Source organism: Ictidomys tridecemlineatus, chromosome 14 (assembly GCF_052094955.1).
Source record: "Ictidomys tridecemlineatus isolate mIctTri1 chromosome 14, mIctTri1.hap1, whole genome shotgun sequence".
NCBI lineage: Eukaryota > Metazoa > Chordata > Mammalia > Rodentia > Sciuridae > Ictidomys > Ictidomys tridecemlineatus.
This window is the reverse complement of record NC_135490.1, coordinates 34,031,975-34,052,515: the sequence shown is the minus strand read 5'-3', so window position 1 is coordinate 34,052,515 and position 20,541 is coordinate 34,031,975. Positions and strand designations below refer to the sequence as shown.

At 40.8% G+C, this 20,541-nt stretch overlaps 1 protein-coding gene across 4 annotated transcripts in view; it reads left to right on the top strand.

Moving 5' to 3' along the window:
* Positions 1–19,431, top strand: part of Acsl1 (acyl-CoA synthetase long chain family member 1) — a 59,467-nt gene extending 40,036 nt beyond the window's left edge. For 2 of the 4 annotated variants that reach the window (XM_078031036.1, XM_078031037.1), the window contains exons 8-22: positions 3,132–3,164; positions 3,299–3,350; positions 3,872–3,945; positions 6,383–6,460; positions 6,532–6,609; positions 8,084–8,218; positions 9,590–9,724; positions 10,583–10,678; positions 11,693–11,765; positions 13,341–13,429; positions 14,032–14,148; positions 15,500–15,643; positions 17,122–17,223; positions 17,339–17,410; positions 17,702–19,431. In XM_078031036.1, coding sequence (XP_077887162.1) covers positions 3,132–3,164; positions 3,299–3,350; positions 3,872–3,945; positions 6,383–6,460; positions 6,532–6,609; positions 8,084–8,218; positions 9,590–9,724; positions 10,583–10,678; positions 11,693–11,765; positions 13,341–13,429; positions 14,032–14,148; positions 15,500–15,643; positions 17,122–17,223; positions 17,339–17,410; positions 17,702–17,842 — 1,419 coding nt within the window. In that variant the 3' untranslated portion in view covers positions 17,843–19,431. The remainder of the gene's footprint in view (positions 1–3,131; positions 3,165–3,298; positions 3,351–3,871; positions 3,946–6,382; positions 6,461–6,531; positions 6,610–8,083; positions 8,219–9,589; positions 9,725–10,582; positions 10,679–11,692; positions 11,766–13,340; positions 13,430–14,031; positions 14,149–15,499; positions 15,644–17,121; positions 17,224–17,338; positions 17,411–17,701) is intronic. The other 2 variants (XM_013360284.3, XM_078031035.1) reach the window with 2 other exon arrangements.
* Positions 19,432–20,541: the final 1,110 nt, after the last annotated feature.

Below are 20,541 nucleotides of genomic sequence, written 5' to 3'. Positions count from 1 at the left end.
CTTTCTTTCTTTCTTTCTTTCTTTCTTTCTTTCTTTCTTTCTTTCTTTCTTTCTTTCTTTTTTTTTTTTAATTTAGACACAGTGCCTCTCCAGGTTGCTTAGGGCCTCAGTAAGTTGCTGACACTGGCTTTGAACTTGAATCCTCCTGCCTCAGCCTCCCAAGCTGCTGGAAATTCAGGCGTACACCACTGTGCCCAGCTAGAAACTCCCATCTTATCACTGAAAAGAAGGATTCTGTGGCATGCCCCATGTTAGTAGTACATCACATCTCACAGGAGTTCTCACTCAGTGAGTTGCAATGCCCGTATTTATTCCAGAGCACTGGCAGGCCATGCCAGTCAATGCCAGAGCTATGAATTTCAGCTCAAGACAGTTGTGGAAGTTTTAAGTTTGTCTTCTTTAGCTTCAGGGTCTTTTCCTTACTGATTTGTCTCTGAAAGTGACCCAGATACAGAAATCTGCCTCATGGTTCTTTTCCCCAGGTTGACTATATTATAGAGTCCTGGTGAATTTCCAGCATAGATGTTTGATTGGGCTTGTTTTCATACTCAGGATCCACAGTAAGCCCAACTTTATAAGTAACCATTCTAGGAGAGTGAGTGTGGTCCATGTGAACTGATCCCTCCAATTGGACTTGGATTAGAATTCAAGGGAGCTGGCAAGAGAATGTCTCTTTTCACACATCATAGGAAATAGTAGGCTAAATAGAGTAAGTCATGCTCTTTCTCTGAAGACATTGTAAGTATTTTTATGAAACTATTATAAATAGGGTTTTAAATTTTTATTTATAGTTCTCTCCCTTCTACAAAGACTTCGGGGCTACAAGGAAGGACCTAGAGAGCCTTTCCTTAGGAATCTTGCAGTCGTAGGGAATGTCATTGTTCTAACAGAACCTTCCACCTCGTGTGTACACACACACACACACACACACAAACACACAAACTAAAACGCTGAGCAACCTGCAACATGACTCCATATGCATTCATAGCTGTGCTTTGTGGTTTAATTGGTGTTTTAGCTAACTTTTTACCTAGCATCTCCCCACTTTTCTTTTTTTTTACTTATAATCCCCCCATCTTCCCTTCTATCTTCTCCCCCAAGACACACACACACAGAGAGAAGTAGTTTTGTCTTTGTGATTGCTGCATGATAAAAATTAATTTTAAAAGACATTACATCATAATATAAAGTTCATACTAAATCTTAGCTTATAAAAAACATTGTTTGACATTTACCTGCCTGATACAATTTGTACATTTAAAACACATTTTAAGCAAAAGATGACGGTTTGAAAACATGAATTTAAAATTAGGATTGTGGTTGATCATGGGATCAAGTAAAAGTCTATTTTTATCAGGCCAAACATAGAAACATTGGCATTTGGAAGGTCTGTATTTTTTTCAATATTTTAATTACAAAAATATAGTTGAAAGAAGTATACAGGAGAGAGCTAGCCATAGTCCCATCGACAAGAGTTTATTTATTAAAATTTCAACAAATTTGCTATATCACATAGAATTCTATCAACCCTTTGCTGTACACATTCATCAATACATTTTTTATGCATTTTCAGTAGGTTACCGATTTCCCCTAAATACTTAAAGAGTGTTTATTATTAACTGGAACTCAGGTTTATTTATGGCTTGTTTTTAATTCTTTTTTATTTCTTTTATTTTTGGACATAATGCCTTAATTTTATTCATTTATTTTTATGTGTTGCTGAGGATCGAACCCAGTGCCTCATACATGCTAGGCAAGTACTCTACCACTGAGCCACAACCCCAGCCCTTGCTATATTTCTTTTAAATGATGACAAGGCAGAATTAAGGCTATGAAATGTCCATGGAAAATGATGCTCTAATTTATCCAAGATTTATCCCTCAAAAATAAAAAAGCCAAGTTGCTTTTTAACGATTGCTTTATTTCACTTGATGTCAATTTTTAAAGAATTCAAGATCTCCAGAAGTTATGTAAGAATTTTGGATAGATGAGTAGAAATTTAGAGCTCATAAAGATTTATTTTGAAGAAAGATTTACAGAATTATCATTGCTTGAACTCCTACCTTACTACTAATTGGATATCAACATATCTGTTTTTAATTGTCGTCTTTCATGTATATAATTTAAAATGTGATTAAGATTTAAAATCCTGTGCCTGGTGAAGCCCGCTGAGCCTGAGCACACCCGTCTAATTTCCATTTTATAATAGACTGCTTACTCCATGTGCTCACTCAAGCTGTTCAGTTTTAATAGGAAAAGATTATAAATAGTTCATTTTGGGAAATTAATGGATATGAAAGTGCCTTAATGTAGCAGACTGAGCCACATCAGCGATAGTCACTGGAAGCCTGCATTGGCAACTGCTGCATTCCTTTCTGAGGAACCTTTCTGTAGGGACCTTTGTGTCATTTGAGGAAGTGGTTTCTATTGTGGTCTGATTTATAATGGGAGGCTCCTAAGTCCTCTCCCCTCTCTGTGAGGGGAGTGCAGGTATTTGGACCTTACTAAAAAGGCTAGCAGCTAAATCTGACAGAGGTTGGTTTCTCTCCCCGGCTGAAGATGTCAGTTCCACAGAGCCAGGTGGTCAGGTGGTGCTGCACTCTGAATCAGGGAGGGTGCAGAAGATCTGCCGTTCTTTGGTTATTGCCGGGAGCAGGCCTTCTTAAAGGCCGTAATAGGAAATATGAGTGAGCACCAAAATATCATTTAAAAAAGACTCTGATTGCTGTCTCTTGAATAAATTCTAAAATCTTTCAAAGGCCTGTCCTATTACCTCTTAAGTAGTTTGTTGTTGTTGTTTATTTTTATGTGGTGCCAAGGATTGAACCCAGTGCCTGACACATGCTAGGCAAGCACTCTACCACTGAGCCATAACCCTGGTCCCCTCTTAGGTAGTTTTATAGAAGAAAGGAGATAACTAGAAAATGGATTCTTAGAATCGTAAATATTTTGGTTCTAATTAATTAAAAGTACTATAGTTTATTTAATGCAATTATGATGTCTTTGAACTAGCTAGGAGTGCACTGCACTTCTCAGGAAAGACAGCTTCAAATTACTTCATGTGACCTTACTCTTTATAGTTGAACAACAATTCCACTTAAGATTTTTTTTTCTTCTCTCTTGTAATCAAGGACCTCGGAAGAGCCAACAAAAGGAAACCCAAGGTACGTTCACTGTTTTAGACCATGTCACAACCCTCATGTCTAGTCATATGGAGATTATTAGAAAGTTTGGGTGATAATTTATGTCTGATTGTTTTCCATTTTGATTTATACCATGTTTTTTTTTTAATCTTCAGCCTCCAGCACCTGAAGATCTTGCAGTAATTTGTTTCACAAGTGGAACTACAGGTAAATTTCAAGATGGAGTTGCTTCTTCGTGGTATCTGGAAGTCTGTACTCTCAATCCCCCTTTTTGAATGACTTATTAGCTAATTACAGGTGGACTGAAAGACAGCGAGAGAGACAGGTGGTTCAAGTGCTGTCTTCTTGTTGCTCTCTTTGATGTTCTTGGGGCCGTGTGTTCACACAGACATGTATTGAAGGTGATGTTAGGGTAGCCCATCTTGCTAGGGCAAACTATTGGTTGGTGTCTCCTGGAAATAAAATTCTTGATTTGTCTTCTGTTACCGATACACACATCTGCTAAAATTTGTCTATATGAATGAGGATTGTTTAAAGATGACTTTAAGATAGTAAGTTTCGTTAAAAGGATTACAGGTTACTCAAGAATTGAATGTTACTCAACATTTGGCTCTCATGGGTGGATCTAACAGGAGAGGAATTTGAAACCTAAATTATACAGGGCTTCTACCATTCTTTGATGAAGTGCCTGTCCTTTGACTTTGTTCTGTTTTCTGTGTGCTCCGCAGGCAACCCCAAAGGAGCAATGATCACTCACAAGAATGTCGTGTGCGACTGTTCAGCTTTTGTGAAAGTGACGGAGGTAAAATTTTGGAGGGTGTCATCTCCCTTCACGTTTATTCACTGGCGTTAGGCCTTGGGAGTGGAAATGTGAAGGTGGCCACCCCCTCCCCAGGCTGGGTCCACCACGTATGTAGAACACTCTCTGAAACATGGGCAAGGTCTGAACTTCAGTAGGAACAAGGCCACCTTCTCTCAGATGGTCTTCCTTGTGGACCTACCCAGCTCTCACTTGGGAGCATGAAGGTGAATTGACAAATGGAATTACTACAGCGTTTACCTAGGTAAAACTATTGGATATTGTACTGTAAATATTTCTTGGAAATGACAAAGGAGAAAGGGTCTCTTTCTGCTTTGATCCACCGTTTTACTGTTGGGAAAATAATTTCTTTAGGTTAGGAATGAAATCTTAAAGACTGCTGAAGGCTTTTGAAATCTTATTATTTATTGTAAGTCAACCTGATTCCCATTGTAGGAGAAAGACCAAAGCCTCAAACTTCAATTAATTTTCTATAATCTTCAAGTTTGCGATCCACAGGTCTTTTTTTTTTTTTTTTTTTTTTTAATTGGTTGTTCAAAACATAGTTCTACCCGGGTTGTCCTAACATAGTATGGCAGACTGGGTGGCTTAAACAGCAGACCTTTATTCCCTAACAGTTCTGGAGCTAATGAATTTGGTTTCTGATGAGGGGCCTCTTTGGGCTTGCAGATGGCTGCCGCCTTGGTGGGTGCTCTCCCGTCCTCTCCCCTGAGCATGCTTGGAGAAAGAGAGCTCTGGTGTGTCTTCTTATAATACAACATCCCTACTAGATCAGGGTCCACCCTCAAATATGGTCCTATCAGGGCCAACCTCCAAATACATGGAGGTTAGGTCTTCAGTGTGTGAATTTGGGAGGGGGATATAATTCAGCACCTACAACCAAAGATCTATTTCAATTTTGTCTTTATAAAGGTACTTATATTGAACAATATAATGCCTTTCCCCCATACTCATTTTACATTTTGCACAATTTGTTTTTGCAGTCCCTTTGAGGGAATTTGTAGCCCTAAATTTTGTGGCAGGTGCCTGTGCTTACTGGTTTTGGGGAGTGGCTACAGAGGTCTGATCTTTAAGGTCGCTTGCCACTTAATTTTACTCCACAATCACTCTCTTAGTCCCAAACACCTTTTTTTAGTGTAGTTTCTAAGCAGGGTTCAACATTTAGTACCTTAACAAAAGTGAAATTTTAGTTTCCTAATAGACCTTCAAACATAATTCTAAAATGCATGAGTTTGTTGAGGGAATTGATTACAGAACTTTATTCAAAATCAGTTATACTATCAAGGGATGTTCTTAATTTTGTAAAACCTCTAATCGTGACAATGAACATTATTTTTTAATTAAATCAGAAAAAACCAAAAAGTATGGATATTACTGAGTCTAATTCTCATTATGAAACATTTTCATAGTAAGAGATCCTAGTTGGGATGCAGGTCACACTTGAATACCATTAAGCTCACCACATCCAACATTTCTGGGGCTGCTGTGTTTGCCCAGAACCGGTGTTTTCACCAGTTGTCACCTTATTGAGGATAACTCAGCTTTGAAGAGGAAAAGGGCATTGTTTGGAAGGGTACATTACTTTCTAGGTATATGACACCCTTAATGACACCCTCATTTTTCAGTTGACATGGTACAGCTGCAATTAGCAAAAATTTATTGTGTTCATAATGAGAACATTCCAAGTACACCCTCACCATGCCTGCCCCTAAATCAGGCCCTCTCTGAGGGATACCAGATGCCTAAACTTAATCTGTCTGTAGACCCATCATGATCAGAATGTTATGGGAGATCAAATTGCCGGATACCAGATCTGAGGGTGCCTTAAACAAATTGTGACATTTTCATGGGATGAAAATGTTTATCACACTCAAATTACTGTAGATATGGGCTGGGGATATAACTCAGTTGGTAGAGTGCCTGCCTTGCATGCACAAGGCCCTGGGTTCAATCCCCAGCACCACAAAACAAAAAAATACTATAGATACATTTGTACTATAAATAAAAGGATGTTGAACATCTTATCTCCCTGCCCCCAACACTTTCCCTTTGCACCATAATGCGCTATTCTATGTTGGAGTGGATTTTATATTTAAGGGGCATTTGAACTTGCTGGGTAGCGGATACTGTTATTCTGAAACAGAGCACACAATCCCTTAAACATCCCAATTTGGGCAAAATTTTCCTTACAAGAAAAAAAGTCCTGAAGCAAATGTACCTAGCCACTGAGATGACCTATACTCTATTTGCATGAAGGATTTGCTTTTCATTTCATTCTTTGGTGAGAAGAAGTTGTAAGCCATACGCAAAAAAAAAAAAATGATTCCTCCCGTGTTGAGGTACTGTGTGCTCTGAAAGGAAGTGGGCGGTTAATGGAAGTCTTAACGCTTCTCTGCTTTGCTGGTATCTCTGCTTTCAGAACGCAGTCACTCCTTCCACAGATGATACTCTGATCTCTTTTTTGCCTCTCGCCCATATGTTTGAGAGAGTTGTAGAGGTAGGCATTTGTTTTTGTTTAGCCTGCATGCATGTTTGTTTTGTGTTCTGCTAAGTTGTTGTGTTTTACAGAAAGTACTTGCCTTGGGTGCCAGTGACACACACATTTCGTTTTTACCACTTGCACACATGTATGAGCGCCTCATGGAGGTAAGTATGACGGGCAGGTTGCCGTCCTCCAGATAAGCCTTTTGCTCAGCCCCATCTTAGAAGTGGCACAAATTATTGGAAACGGGTGTTAAGTTCTTTTTCTGCGTCTGACCTAAATACCTGAATCCTAATCCTTCATTTTAAAATTAGAAACTCAAGCTTTTAAAAGAAACTAAATATGGACGCGATTCCAGGAAGAGTAATATAAAAGGAGGATTTTTATTCATTCAATCTGACAGTCTCTCTGAAGGCTTCTGTTTTTGAAAGTCCATTTTTGATGGCGCCTGTTTCTGATGTACAAGTTGACTTAAGACCAACTTCTCGGCAATACTGGAAAAGCAGGATGATGTTTAACCAACATTTGCCTGAACTCCCTATATATAGCAGTGCAATTAATTTTAAAACTAACCAAGAGCTATCTTTTTTTCCCTTCTTGGACAATTTTGGATTTTATAAGAAAAACAGTGGGTACCATTTTTCATTAACTGAATATTCATTGAACACCAGCTGTTTGTCAGGCACTGTGCTAGGTGTTGGGGACAGTTGACTAATAGAGAGTTGGCACTTGGGTTGACTGCGGCTCCTAGGAGTTACTGACCCCCTAAAGAACGAAGGATCACCAGATTCTGTCATGCATTTGTTACTCCACGTCTTGCACACCTCGGGATCTCATGAGTTATAAAGTAATCTCAGATCAGTTACCAGTGCATTGTGTGACCCTAAATTTAGCCTCAGAGGCTGTGCTTAGGAGGCAGGCCTGAGCTTTTAATTTTTTGTCAGTGAACTGTGATGCACCTGTCCAGTGGTTTAAGCCAGAGAGTGATGGCACTTCCATTGCACCATCTTTTGAATCTCTTTTTCTTTTTTAAACTTAAAATAGGCAGACTCTCTGGCTTCCAGTGCAGTTTGAATGAGGCAGAGGGAAAAAAATCATGCCGTACACTGTAGCAGAATGACAAGCCACTCTGGCATCAGATTAGATATCCTGGCGTGTCAACCTCATATGCAGTGTGTTTGTAGAAATTTTGGATTATATTCAAATAAAAGAAAATGAGATTTTAGTCAGCCTGAACTGGAGATGGGTGAAGTTTTTTGAGAATAAAAAGCCCTGAAATTTCTGGAAGTCTAAAAATATTTGGAGTATGTAATATCATGTAGTTCATTCAACAGCTATTGATCCTTAAGCCAGGATAGAATCTCTGTGCTCATCACTTAAAACAACAGATCCTAGTTTCCTACTCATTCCTGTATCTTTGGGACGATCAAGAGAAATATACCGTACTTTGGTGGTGTTTGTACAATTAACAGTAAATGTGAAAGCACTTTTTAAGAAGCTGCCTATATTTAGAAGCTTTTAAGATTTCTGGAAACTGACTTGAAACACTAACACGTGTGTTTTCGTGCGTTGCCTTCTGTGCACTGTGTGGCTCCTGCTGCAGCCGTAAAGCCCGCGTTGTTTCTGTTCACTCCACAGTGTGTAATGCTGTGCCATGGAGCTAAAATAGGATTTTTCCAAGGAGACATCAGGCTACTTATGGACGACCTCAAGGTGCTTCAGCCCACTATCTTTCCCGTGGTTCCGAGACTGCTGAACCGGATGTTTGACCGAGTAAGTTCCCAGCAGCAAGTATGAAGGCTGGGAGGCTGGGCTCGGAGTCAGAGGCTGGGGCCGAAGTTGGCCTCAGCTCCCTACTGTCTCTGTGACAGTGGACAGTCCTTTTACTGTCACGCAACTTCTGTTTATTCCTCTGTAATATTAGAGTCCGTTCACCTCGTGGAGCTGATAGTAGGAGTAGGAGAGAACACACAAGCGGTTTCGAGAAGGATGCAGGCGGGTGGTGGGAGGCCCTTTGATTTTTTACAGTCATGCCTCTGAGCATCTCATGCATGAAATAGACCATTCCCTCTTTTCCCTTTTGTCTGCCTTACAAAATTGCTAACTGGATCACACAAAAATAACAACTATGAAAGCTTAACCCCCCGTGCACGAATAAAGTATGACTTACGTAGTTCCACTGGGAAAAGTGATAGAACTGAGGTAGGGGCAGGGGGGTGCCAGCCCTCTGTGGCAGCCGCACTGCTGGGCAACAGCAGCGGCTGCCAGAGTAAGTTGTAACTGGGCAGCTTTAATAGTATTTATGAGGCAGGGCTTTTCCTATCTCTAAGGATCTTCTCTTTTTCTAAATTATTCTTGTAAAAAAAATTTTAAACAGCTTTATTGAGACATAAAGACTTCCACAAAAGTTCTACAACCAGCCAATTTAGAACACTTACATCACCTTGAAAAGAAACTCTTTACTCTTTAGTTGTCATCTGCCACCTCTTACCCCCATCAACCCCTAAGCAACCACTAATCTGCCTTCTAAATCTATAGCTTTCTCAGTTCTGGACTTTCAAATGAATTTAGAGTCATGCAGTATGTATTCTTTTGTGAATGGCTTCGTTCATTGAAGTGGTACATATTCATACATCATTCCTTTTAGTGGCCAAGTAATATTTTATTGTACGGATATAAACATTTTATTTAGCTGTTCCTTCATCAGTGGTCTCTTGAGTCATTTCCAGTTTTGGGCTGTTATGAATAATGCTGCTGTGAACATTGGTGTGCGCATTTCTGTGTAGGTGTGTTTTCATTTCTCCTGGGTCTGTACACCTAGAAGCATAGTTGCTGGGTCATAGGATAACTCTGTTCAACTGTCGGAGGAACTGGTGGATGGTTTTCTTCCCTCTTTCCTCCGTTCTTTGTTACATTAGTGGGGATTGAACCCAGGGCCTCATGCATACTAGGCAAGTGCTGTACCACTGAGCTACATCCCCAGCTCTGCCAGATGGTTTTCCAAAGCAGCTGCATTGTTTCTATCCCAACCAGGAGTGCAAGGGTTCCAGTTTCCCCACATCCTCACCAGCACTTGTTATTATGACTTTTTTTATTCACATCATCCCATAGTTATGAAAACCTTCTTATTTCTTGCTTCATTAGATTTTTGCACAAGCAAACACCACACTGAAGCGATGGCTGTTGGACTTTGCCTCCAAGAGAAAAGAAGCAGAACTTCGCAGCGGCATCATTAGAAACAACAGCCTGTGGGATAAACTCATCTTCCACAAAATACAGGTAACAAACAGACTTGGCTGTGGTTTCTCATGTAAACTCATTTGGGTTTCAAAATTTCTATGAGGGCTATTTTCTTAAAAGATATGAAGGCAAGGAAGAGAATGGTATGGTTTTATTAATTCTTTTTTTTTTTTTTTTTGGTACCAGGGATTGAACTCGGGGGCATTCAACCACTGAGCCACATCCCCTGCCCTATTTTGTATTTTATTTAGAGACAAGGTCTCACTGGGTTGCTAAATACCTCGCTTTTGCTGAGGCTGGCTTTGAACTTGCAAGTCTCCTATCTCAGCCTTCCCAGCTCCTGGGATTACAGGTGTGCTCCACCACGCCCAGTTGGTTTTATTAATTCTGATACATGTCTAAAGATTAAGGGCAAAGTCATGAAGTAAACCATCTCAGTGTCCAGGGTGCATCTATACAATATTGTAGTTAACTAGTGAAAAAAGATTCTTTTTGAGTCTCCATTTTTATTTGACCAAGTATGCCATTCTTGAGGTAATTATTTTTAAGCTTGAGTGATGAAGAATGTGCAATGACATTATGTCCCTCAGTAGTGTCCAGACTGGTAGTTTCCAAAAATCTGCCACCATCTTGTTTTAATTCCTTAAAGTACCTGCAAGGAGTGGCTTAGTTTCACACTTGTTGGGAATGAATGGGTTAATTCTGGGCAGAAACCAACAGGATTCCTGTGTGAACACCTGTGGGTTCTGTGTTCCCAGGGGGAGTCCCATCCAGTGCCACCTGCAGAGGAACTGGTAGGTTAGGGCACAGGGTCCCAGGCCGGTATCTCTGATGGAGGAGCCCACTGACTTCCAAATATGTAACCCTCACCTCCTTCTTCTCTCTCCACTTTGCAAGTCGAGCCTGGGCGGGAAAGTCCGGTTGATGGTCACAGGAGCTGCACCCGTGTCCGCCACCGTGCTGACGTTTCTGAGAGCAGCCCTCGGCTGCCAGGTGAGGCCCTTCATGCCGCTGGATCATCCCAGTCTTTATATAGCACCAAGTCCTCTTCCTTACCAAAAGTCAATTTGTTTCTCTTTGTGTGTGGTCAATTTTTAAAAATGGACAAAAAATTATATTTTTATGCTATAAGACATGTTTTGATATATGACTACATTGTGTAATGGCTACATCTAGCAAATTAACATACATGTCACCTACTATACCCTTTTATGTGTGGTGAGAACACTTAGAATCCACTTTCTTAGCGATTCTGGAGTACACAACATATTGTTATTAACTAGTATCACTTTGCTGGCAGTAGGTCACATGAACTTTCTCCTCTTAACTGAAAGTTTCTGTCCTTTGACCAGTGTCTTCCCTGTCCTCCCCGCCCTCCACTTTGCGTCTGTATATTAAATTTGTTTGGAAGATACATTATTACTAGATTGTTTGGAGAAATAAGAGTATGTTGTAGTTGTGTATACGTGGTTGTATGTGTATACATATACATAACAAACATACATATATACACAAACATACATACATACATATGCATATACATATATATATGTATATATTACCCTAGGCAGGGAATATGGATGGGCTGTGTAATTTTTTCTAGAATAGGACTCAGACATACCTTCAGATATAGGAACACACCTTAAGAGAGAAACCTGCCTGCAAACCATGCAGAGAACCTGTTTTAAAGGGGGAAGGCAGGGGAATGTAGTTAACGATAGGACATGTGCAGGTCACACGTATGAAGTGACGAAGTGAGAGTGCTCCCAGGTGAGGAGTGACCAGTCACAAGGAGGTCTCCTTTGCTTGTCCTCATGGTCGACAGAGGACGGCTGGTGTTTGGCATGCAGGGGAGGGGGAGATGTTTGGGGGCACGTTGTGCTCCTGGGTGAAGTTCACTTCACAATCAGCCATTACTCAGGAACTAGTGGAACTGGATTACTTGTGCACTTCCTGCAAAGGCTTACTGTCCCCCCCTTAATAATGTCTGCTCTCTTGGTGACCCAGTTCTACGAAGGCTATGGACAGACTGAGTGCACGGCCGGCTGCTCTCTCAGTGTGCCTGGAGACTGGACAGCAGGTAGGACTGACGGAGGGCCATTTTCAGAATCTTATTCAAATGGGGTTATTGAAATGTTGGAATTGGGTTAATCATTGATCAGTTCATTAACCAACTTAAACAAGTGTTGAGCCTCAGGTCATTCAGCCTTGAGGCAGACAGTCTTATAATTCAGGCGGCCGTGTGGAAATGCCCTTCTGCTCCTGTGGCCAAGTGTGGTAGCATTTTGGGAATCTGACTGTAATGCCAGGTGGCAGTAAGTCTCTGTCTGGATCCTACAGGCTACATCTGAGAAAGGATGTCTGGCCCCATAGGGCTTGCAGGTAGCAGATTAGGGTCTCATCATTTGCTGGTAATTTTAATCCACACGTATTTACACCATGTTCTGTGTATGTATTTGGACCCTAGATAGGAATAAACCAAGTTCTTTTTCTCAAAAGGGAAAAAGGGGAGGACAAATACACAAATAATTGACTGAGCACCTGACATGGATAAGCTTTCTTGATGGATGCTTAAGATGGACATTATATGAGGGTAATCCCAATAACATCCCTGTGAGGTTGGTACCATCGCCTGTGAGAGGAAATTGTCGATTGTTGCTTAAATAGCATGTAAATAATGGAGAACAATTTACACAGCATTATCTCTTGGAACCAGGATTCCAGCCTGAGTCTGACTACACATATTTTGTGCTTTCCTCTATGCCATGTTGGTAGTTTATTCTACACTACAATTAATAAACTTCCCTGATTTATTTGGTGTTTTCTACATATCAGCACTACCTGGTAACACAGATTCTAGCACTAAATAATAACATACTTCTACTGGAATGAATGCTGATAGTCTATGAATCTTCTGTATGGTGTTTGTCTCATTTTTAACCTCAGGTTCCTTAACAGCCAAAGAATTTGGCATAGTGATCTCTAGTTGTTAAAATTGTTAAGACATGGGCATTGTTTGCAATGCTCTTTAAATGCATCTGATATCTGTCATTTTTGTTTTTGGAAAAGACAACCCAATCCTGACACCCTTTGACAAGAGAGGTAAATTGACAGTGGAAATAAGCACTGTCCTGTCTGAATAAACTTAAAAGTGTAGAAAATGTTTGTCCGTACTTAAGGAGATAAAGACAGTATTGGTCAGAATCAGATGGTGCATGACAGAATAATCAAGGTTTGCCAGAGCTGTGTATATTCTCTCAGAACAGGGACATGAAGTTTGAGGGCTGGGCGAATAATGAGTGTGGTCAGTCAGATCATAGAAACCAGGTTAAAAAAAAAAAAAAGTTTTAGATAGCATGTTTCCAGGTATTTGTGCTAACTAAATCAGTCACTAAATTATTTATACTTTGAAAAATAACTCAGAGCCTCAAATTTGGGTAAGGTCCAGAGGAAATTTTTGAATATTTTCATCTGTCTTCTAGGAAGAAACCTTCTTAAATTATTTTACCAGGGAGAGAATGGCTGTAATTGCAGAAAACAGAAGTTCATAGCAGCTTTATGATGACTGAGGCTTGTTGGTTATAAAAATGCTTTGTCCTGAGGATATTAGCCGTAGCCTCGGGAATGATCGTTCTCTTATTTAATTCATGCACAGGTCATGTCGGTGCCCCCATGCCTTGCAATTTTATAAAACTTGTTGATGTGGAAGAAATGAACTACTTGGCTGCCAAGGGCGAGGGCGAGGTGAGTGAAACCCCGTTGGTCACTGACCCGCATGGCCATCTCCCATAATAGCTGGCCACTCTGAGGGCAGCGCCTGTTCCCAACACGGCTCAATAAAGCTGTGGAGCTCAACTGTACTGGTGATCTTTAGAGTCCAACAGGGTTCTTATTGAAGGTACATTTGTGTTTCACTCCCAAGGGGTCAGAAGACAGATGCTAATGCCTGCCTCCTGCCAGACACGCAGGGATTTGGGCTCCAGAGCGATGCAGAAGCTCCAGTGGCCCAAGTCCTCAGGGCAGCACATCTTCTGTTTGCTGATTGCCCTGGATACCTATTAGGGAGCCACTGTACTGGGTGATTACATCCTCTAGGGGGCTTCCAGCAGCTTTGTGTTGGAACCTAGAGCAGCAAGCATTCGCCCTGTAATTTGATGGCAGCGGAGGTAACAAAGGGACGCAGGGACCTTGGAGGTGCCTCCAGGATCTTGATGGTTTCTGGTAACTCCCTCTGGATCCTGAAATTCAGGGCTTCCTAGTTAAAAGTGGGGACACACCCATACCCCTGTAGTTGGGAGAAGCCCCAATACATGCTATTAACAGATTCTTTTTTTTTTTTTTTTAAGGTGTGTGTGAAAGGGCCAAATGTATTTAAGGGCTACTTGAAGGACCCAGCAAAAACGGCCGAAGCTTTGGATAAGGATGGCTGGCTGCACACAGGAGACATTGGAAAGTGGCTGCCAGTAAGTTGTCAGCTCTTCTTCTCACACACAGTTTTGTTCCCTGCGGGGGAGAGAATACCCACCAGCTGCACAGCTGCCATGAAGCAGTGGCACCCTCCATACTCTGTTTCCCTTTTCACTCGGTGAATGGTACGTTGTAGACAGGCTCATACTCTGACCATAATTGTTTAGGAATTTGACTTTAACGCTAGCAAATGTGTTTTGTTTGGAGGCTTAACATTAAATTCTGGTGGCTGCTTCCCACTTGAAATCCAACAAGAATGGCATTTTAAACTATAAGTGCTGCGCCTTGATAGTGGAAATTCCCACAGTTACTTTGTGGCAGGTAGTCAACTGACACTTCCCAAAGAGCCAGGAGTAACCCGGTCTCCCCCAGGGATGATGAAGGATCTGGAATTCTGCCTTAGTGTAGTAAACATTTCTTGAGCCCTTACTTTGTGCAGAGCATGGTGGAAAGATAAGTCTGTGCCTTGCTCTCACAGAACTTGACTTGTGGGCTAGGGATGTGGCTCAGTGGTAAAGCGCCTGGCATGCATGAGGCCCTGGGTTCAAATCCCCAAGCACCAAAAGAAGAACTTGACTCATGGCCAGTCAAAAATGTATGTGCTTGTGGTACGTGTACACAATGGAATATTACTCAGCCATAAAGAAAAATGAAATTACGGCATTTGCCTGTAAATGAATGAAACTGGAAACTATCATACTAAGTGAAATAAGCCAATCCCTAAAAACCTAAGGCCTAATGTTCTCTCTGATGTGTAGTTACTCAACAGTAGGTGGTGGGGATTCACTGGATTGGACAGGGAGGATTGGGGGATGGGAAGGGAACAGACAGTAGAATGAATTGGACATAACTTTCCTATGTTCGTGTATGAATACCATGAGTGTAACTCACATCATGTCAACCCACAAGAATAGATGTTATACTCTGTGTATTATATGTCAAAATACATTCTACTGTCATTGCATAAGTAAAAAGAACAAATTTTTAAAAAAAAAAAAAGAAATATAAGTGCCTAATTCAGGTAGGAGGCCAGATGAACGTGCTGAAATAAAGGGAGCAATTGAAGCACTCCTAGTGGGCTGACAATTCACTGTGCCGGGTGGAGAAACAGTGTGAGCATGGTCTCTGGAGTCCCTTTTCTATATCTGTACCTGGCCAAATGGCAAGTTGATAAAACTCTCTAAACCTTAGTCTCCCCTCTCTGTAAAATGGGATGATGACTGGCCTCTCTGAGATGATTTTAGGGTGAAAGGATAGTGCACATGAAATGCCTTGCATTGTGTTGTGATTGATGGGTGCAAACCAGGTCAGGGACCCACTCATAGCCCCTTCCTCTCTGGTAAACAGAATGGCACACTGAAGATTATTGACAGGAAAAAACACATATTTAAACTGGCACAAGGAGAATACATAGCACCTGAGAAGATTGAAAATGTTTACCTGCGAAGTGAACCTGTTGCTCAGGTGTTTGTCCATGGAGAAAGCTTGCAGGTAGGTACTTTCTAGGTTGAGAACTCTGTTGCTAGGCATTGCTAGTGCTTTGGACTGCAGGTGCTTTAAATGTGATTAACAGAGATAAGCGTGCATTGACTTTTGTATCTGACGTGCTAGAATATCATTAACTCAATATATTGACTTTTTTTGTTGCTTGGCATTTCCTGCCCGGAAAAGGTTTGTTTTTTTTTTTCCTCCTTTCTCTTTAATTTCTTGGGGTCTTATTTGTTTTTGTTGTTATTGTTTTGTTTTTATTTTTGTTTGGAGGTACTGGGGATTGAATCCAGGGCTTCACACATGCTATATCCAGTGTACTACATCCTAAGCACCCTCTTTTTTATAGTTTGTTTTGAGACAGATCCAGGCTGGCCTAGAACTTATGATCCTCCTCCCCTGGCCTCCTAGTAGCTGGGATTACAGGCCTGGCTTTTCTCTTTAATTTCTCTATTTTATTTTTTAACTTCAGTGGTCTGAATACCAATGGTAGTATTCAGGATGCTTGGGGTGGATAAATTCCTCATTTAATTATGAAAAAAAATAATGATAATACAATAAAGTTTAAATTTTCAAATCTATTAAATATATCTTATTTATTATATGCCTTCTAAATAATTTTTGAGCAAATGGTAGCTATGAGCCAGGCAAAATCAACATTTCAGTGGGATGTAAATTTGACAAAATCTTGGACAGATGGTGGCAAAAAAAAAAAAAAAGGATATCTTGTTTCCCAAAAGTTAATCTTTGAACAAATTTTGAAATTAAATTTTTTTTTACCCTAAGCAACTCAGTGATACCTTGTCTTAAAATAAAATATAAAAAAGGGCTGGGGGTGTGGCTCAGTGGTTGAGCACTCCTGGGTTCCATCCCTGGTTCCAAAATAAATAAATAAATAAATAAATAAATAAATAAATAAAACAAAAAAAGAAAGAAAAAGAAGAAAAATCATTTTAGAAGAATATGTTCTTTCTTTTAAGAGAATGACCTTTTTTTTTAAGATTGCATCTACTTTTCCTTAATTTGCTTTAGAATCTTACCATGCTTTTGATTTTTGTTCAATTTTATTTTTGCAAAGTTGTAAAGACTGGTATTAGAAAGTTTTATTTTAAAAAGTGACTATAAATTTTTTTTCCACTCTTTTAAAGGCAGTCATCCAATATATCTGTCACCTTGTTTGCCCATTTGACTGTTTTATTTGTATAAAATACTTTTTCTTTGAACAGAATACATGAAAGTAAATTTTAAAAAATGGGGTTTAGTTAGACTTTGATTTCTAGTGCTTCTCGTGAAACATTCGTTGCAGAATTCTCGATACTATCTGTATTTCAGGGGCTGGGTGATGGGGTACACTCTGTTCAAGAGAGGGCCCATAGTTTTTGTCAGACTTTCCTAGGGTTCCATGATGTGGCAAAATAAAGAACTACTACTTTGGAGCCCTTGGATCAAGCCCTGTAATAACTCACTTGTCTGTGTTCAAGGCCTTTCTCATAGCAATTGTGGTACCAGATGTTGAGATACTGTGTTCCTGGGCCCGAAAGAAAGGCTTTGACGGCACCTTTGAGGAACTGTGCAGAAATAAGGTAAGGCTCTGAAGCATCCAGGCTACCTTCGGTGTCTCCACTCTGTATTAAATGTGCCTGCGGCTCTGCACAGACCTCCAACAGAGGAATGATTTCATTTTTCTTATGTCATTAGGACGTCAAAAAAGCTATCCTAGACGACATGGTGAGACTTGGGAAAGATTCCGGTCTAAAACCATTTGAACAGGTATGACTTTCATTGATGTGAAGATTGTTTGCCAGTGGATTAGAGAAGAGGATAGGGTGACCCAAAGAAATACATGAGGAGCAGCTTGACGGGAGGGTTTTTTACCCCAGGGTGAGCATCCTGTTTTCTTAGGGTCCTGACACAATCCTGAGTTCTGTCCTAAGGCGACACCATGGACAGGGAGCCTGCAGGGGTCCTCATCCCCTCCAAGGGCTTGCCTGCTGCGGAGACTGTGCAGGTGTGTGCGCATCTTGTGCTCCTCCCTCCTTTAACAACCTTGCTTATTTGCAGGTCAAGGGCATTACTCTGCACCCTGAATTATTTTCTGTCAACAATGGCCTTCTGACCCCAACGATGAAGGCGAAAAGGCCAGAGCTCCGGAACTATTTCAGGTCACAGATAGATGAACTGTACGCCACCATCAAGGTTTAACGGGAGGCAGAGAGCTCGGAAGAAACGGCGCACCGCCACAGTCCCTTCTTCTCTGATGGCCTTCACGTTGGTATTTGACTGCAGCGAGCTTAGGGAAGGAAATGCCCATGTTTGACTTGTCCGCGCGGGGTCTTGTCATAGGAATATTAGAGGAAATGGAACACTGCCTTACAGTCACCTGGCGTCGCAGACCATGTTCATGGTGAAACACAATTTCCAAAATGAGCCTTAAAAATTGTAAAGGGGAAATTTATAAAAGTGCTAAGTTATTTAAGACTTCCTCAGTTAATAATAAGGTGGGTGTTAAAACTTCTTGTCTCCCTGTTTTTCTAACCAAGGGGTTAGGACTGTGCTGTTTTCTGAGATGTCTGCTACTTGCTGCAAAATCCTGCGGCTGTCTGCTGCTCTGGCTAGTGCAGTGCACTGGGGGGAAGTTGTCCCCTTAAGAACTAGAGCAACTGTCCTGGCTGGAGAAGGTCACAAGTGGACCAGAGATTTCGTCTTCATTTCTTTTTCTTTTTCTTTTCTTTTTTTTTTTTTTTTAATCCCTGCCACCTTCCCTTACCCATCTCTCACAACCCTTCCGATTTCTAAGGGTTCACAACAGTTCCCCTGTTGATCCTGCTGGGACATAAATTTCTCAGTAAACCAAAGGACAGATCCAGCTCAGAACATTGTGGGTGCTGAGTCTTGGAAGAAGGGTGGCTTGTCAGAGCAAAATGGCTTCTCACTCGCACAGCAGGATTCTTCTGGACTACTCCAGATCTGGTTCCCTCCCTCCATCCTTCCCAGGGGTTATTAAAGAAAAAAAAAAAAAATCTGCCTTAGACTCTACAGTGAAGACAGCATTTCAAGAAAGAATCACCTGGATCTACCACACTCAACTGTGATGCCTGAATAACTCTCTACTTGATCCTTACTGAACTACTCACTGTTTGTAATGGCCAAGGGTTTTTAATGTGGTTTTCCTATCAAATGTTGATGTAGTGATTCAGTCACTTCCCCTGCCCCCAAAATGAACTCTCAGGCAAAACGTGTCTGCAAAAATATTAAGGGAGTATATACGCTTGGGTACTTACTGAAACGGACCGTAATAAGCGAATGTTCTTATATGGTAATACTACCTGACCTCTAGGAAATGGATTTGACAAGCCAAAATTCTGGGATGTAGAAATATGGGGGGGAAAAAAAAAGATCACTTCCTGGTTTTAACTTCTCGAGGATTTTTTTTTTTTAAAGTTAATTTGGGAAATTAACAGCATTTCGCTTTATTGACCGTCTTTGCCACATTTGACCGAATCGAGCCGTCGTTTATACATTTAAAGCCACTGTTGTTGGATATGTGAGAGTACATGTATTATACAAGCACAACAGGGTTTGCACTAAAGAATTGTCATTGTAATAACACTATTTGGTAGCCTAACTTCATATGTGTGTTCTTAATTGCACAAAAAAAAAAATCAATAATTTGTCACACTGGAGTTTTGAATGTTTGCTTTACGTGTTGGCTATTTCTATGTTTTATAAACCAAAAACAGAATTTCCAAAAAACAATGAAGGAAACCAAAATAAATATTTCTGCATTTCAAGTGAGTGAAGGATCTCTCTTGATGTCAGGTTTAACACATGGGACGGCCTGTGATGTGTACAAGCAAAGAGGAAGAATGGCCCTGAGCTTCACATCCCTCCCATGAGTTTCCTGCCCTGCCCAGGTGTCTTCCTCTAACTCAGTCATTCTCGGGCACTTCCACACTCTGACCTGAGCCTACTACCAGGTTGTCTCTGACAACAGTCCTAATGTGTTGTGGAGAAGAAAATCATGCTGTGGATAACATGGACATTCCTGAATGGAACTTCTTGGTTGAATGCTACATTTCAAGAGACATTGGCAGTGATTAGTCATGAGGGTGGAGGGTGGTTAATTCTGTTATCTTTTAATAATTCTCTTACTATAGAACTATTTCAGAAGATATCTCAGATATAGCAGCTAACTTTTCCTTTTTTCCTCTATCCCTGTCTTACTCCCTGTTACCATTTTAAAAATTTCCTTTTCCATGGATATTAATTAACTCCTAATTTTTTCCCCAAGCTTGTTGTTTTAAATCAATCTTCCTTTGTCACTTAAGTTTTTATGTTTAGTGTGTTTTGTTTGTTTTCCTTCCTCTGAAGCCCAAGCCCTACGCACATGTTACTGATAAGGCTTGTCTTAGCCCATTTTTCTGTTGCTTTAAAAAAATACCAGAGACTGGGTGATTTGTAAAGATTAAACATTATTTAGCTCATCATTCTGGAGGCTGGTAAGTCTAAAAGCATGATACTGGCATCTGGTGAGGGTCATCTTCCTGTGGGACTCTCGAGTCCCAAAGTGGTACTGGATATGGTGGCAAAAGAGTCCACAAAAGCTAACCAAGCTGACTTATGTCAGACTCTTGTGGTAACTAACCCACTTCCCTATTGCCCATTGTGTATGAATGGGTGAACCCATTCCTCAGGGCAGGGGCCTTATGACCCAATCCCCTCCTAAAGGTTTCCTCTAATTATCAATAACATAGGACTTTGGGAATTAAATTTCCTTTTTTTAGGGGGAGGGGGAGTCCTGAGGATTGAACTCAGGGCCTCATGCATGCCAGGCAGGCACTCTAAAACTAAGCTAAACACTTAGTCCTTGGGAATTAAGTTTCCAACACATGAATTCCGGA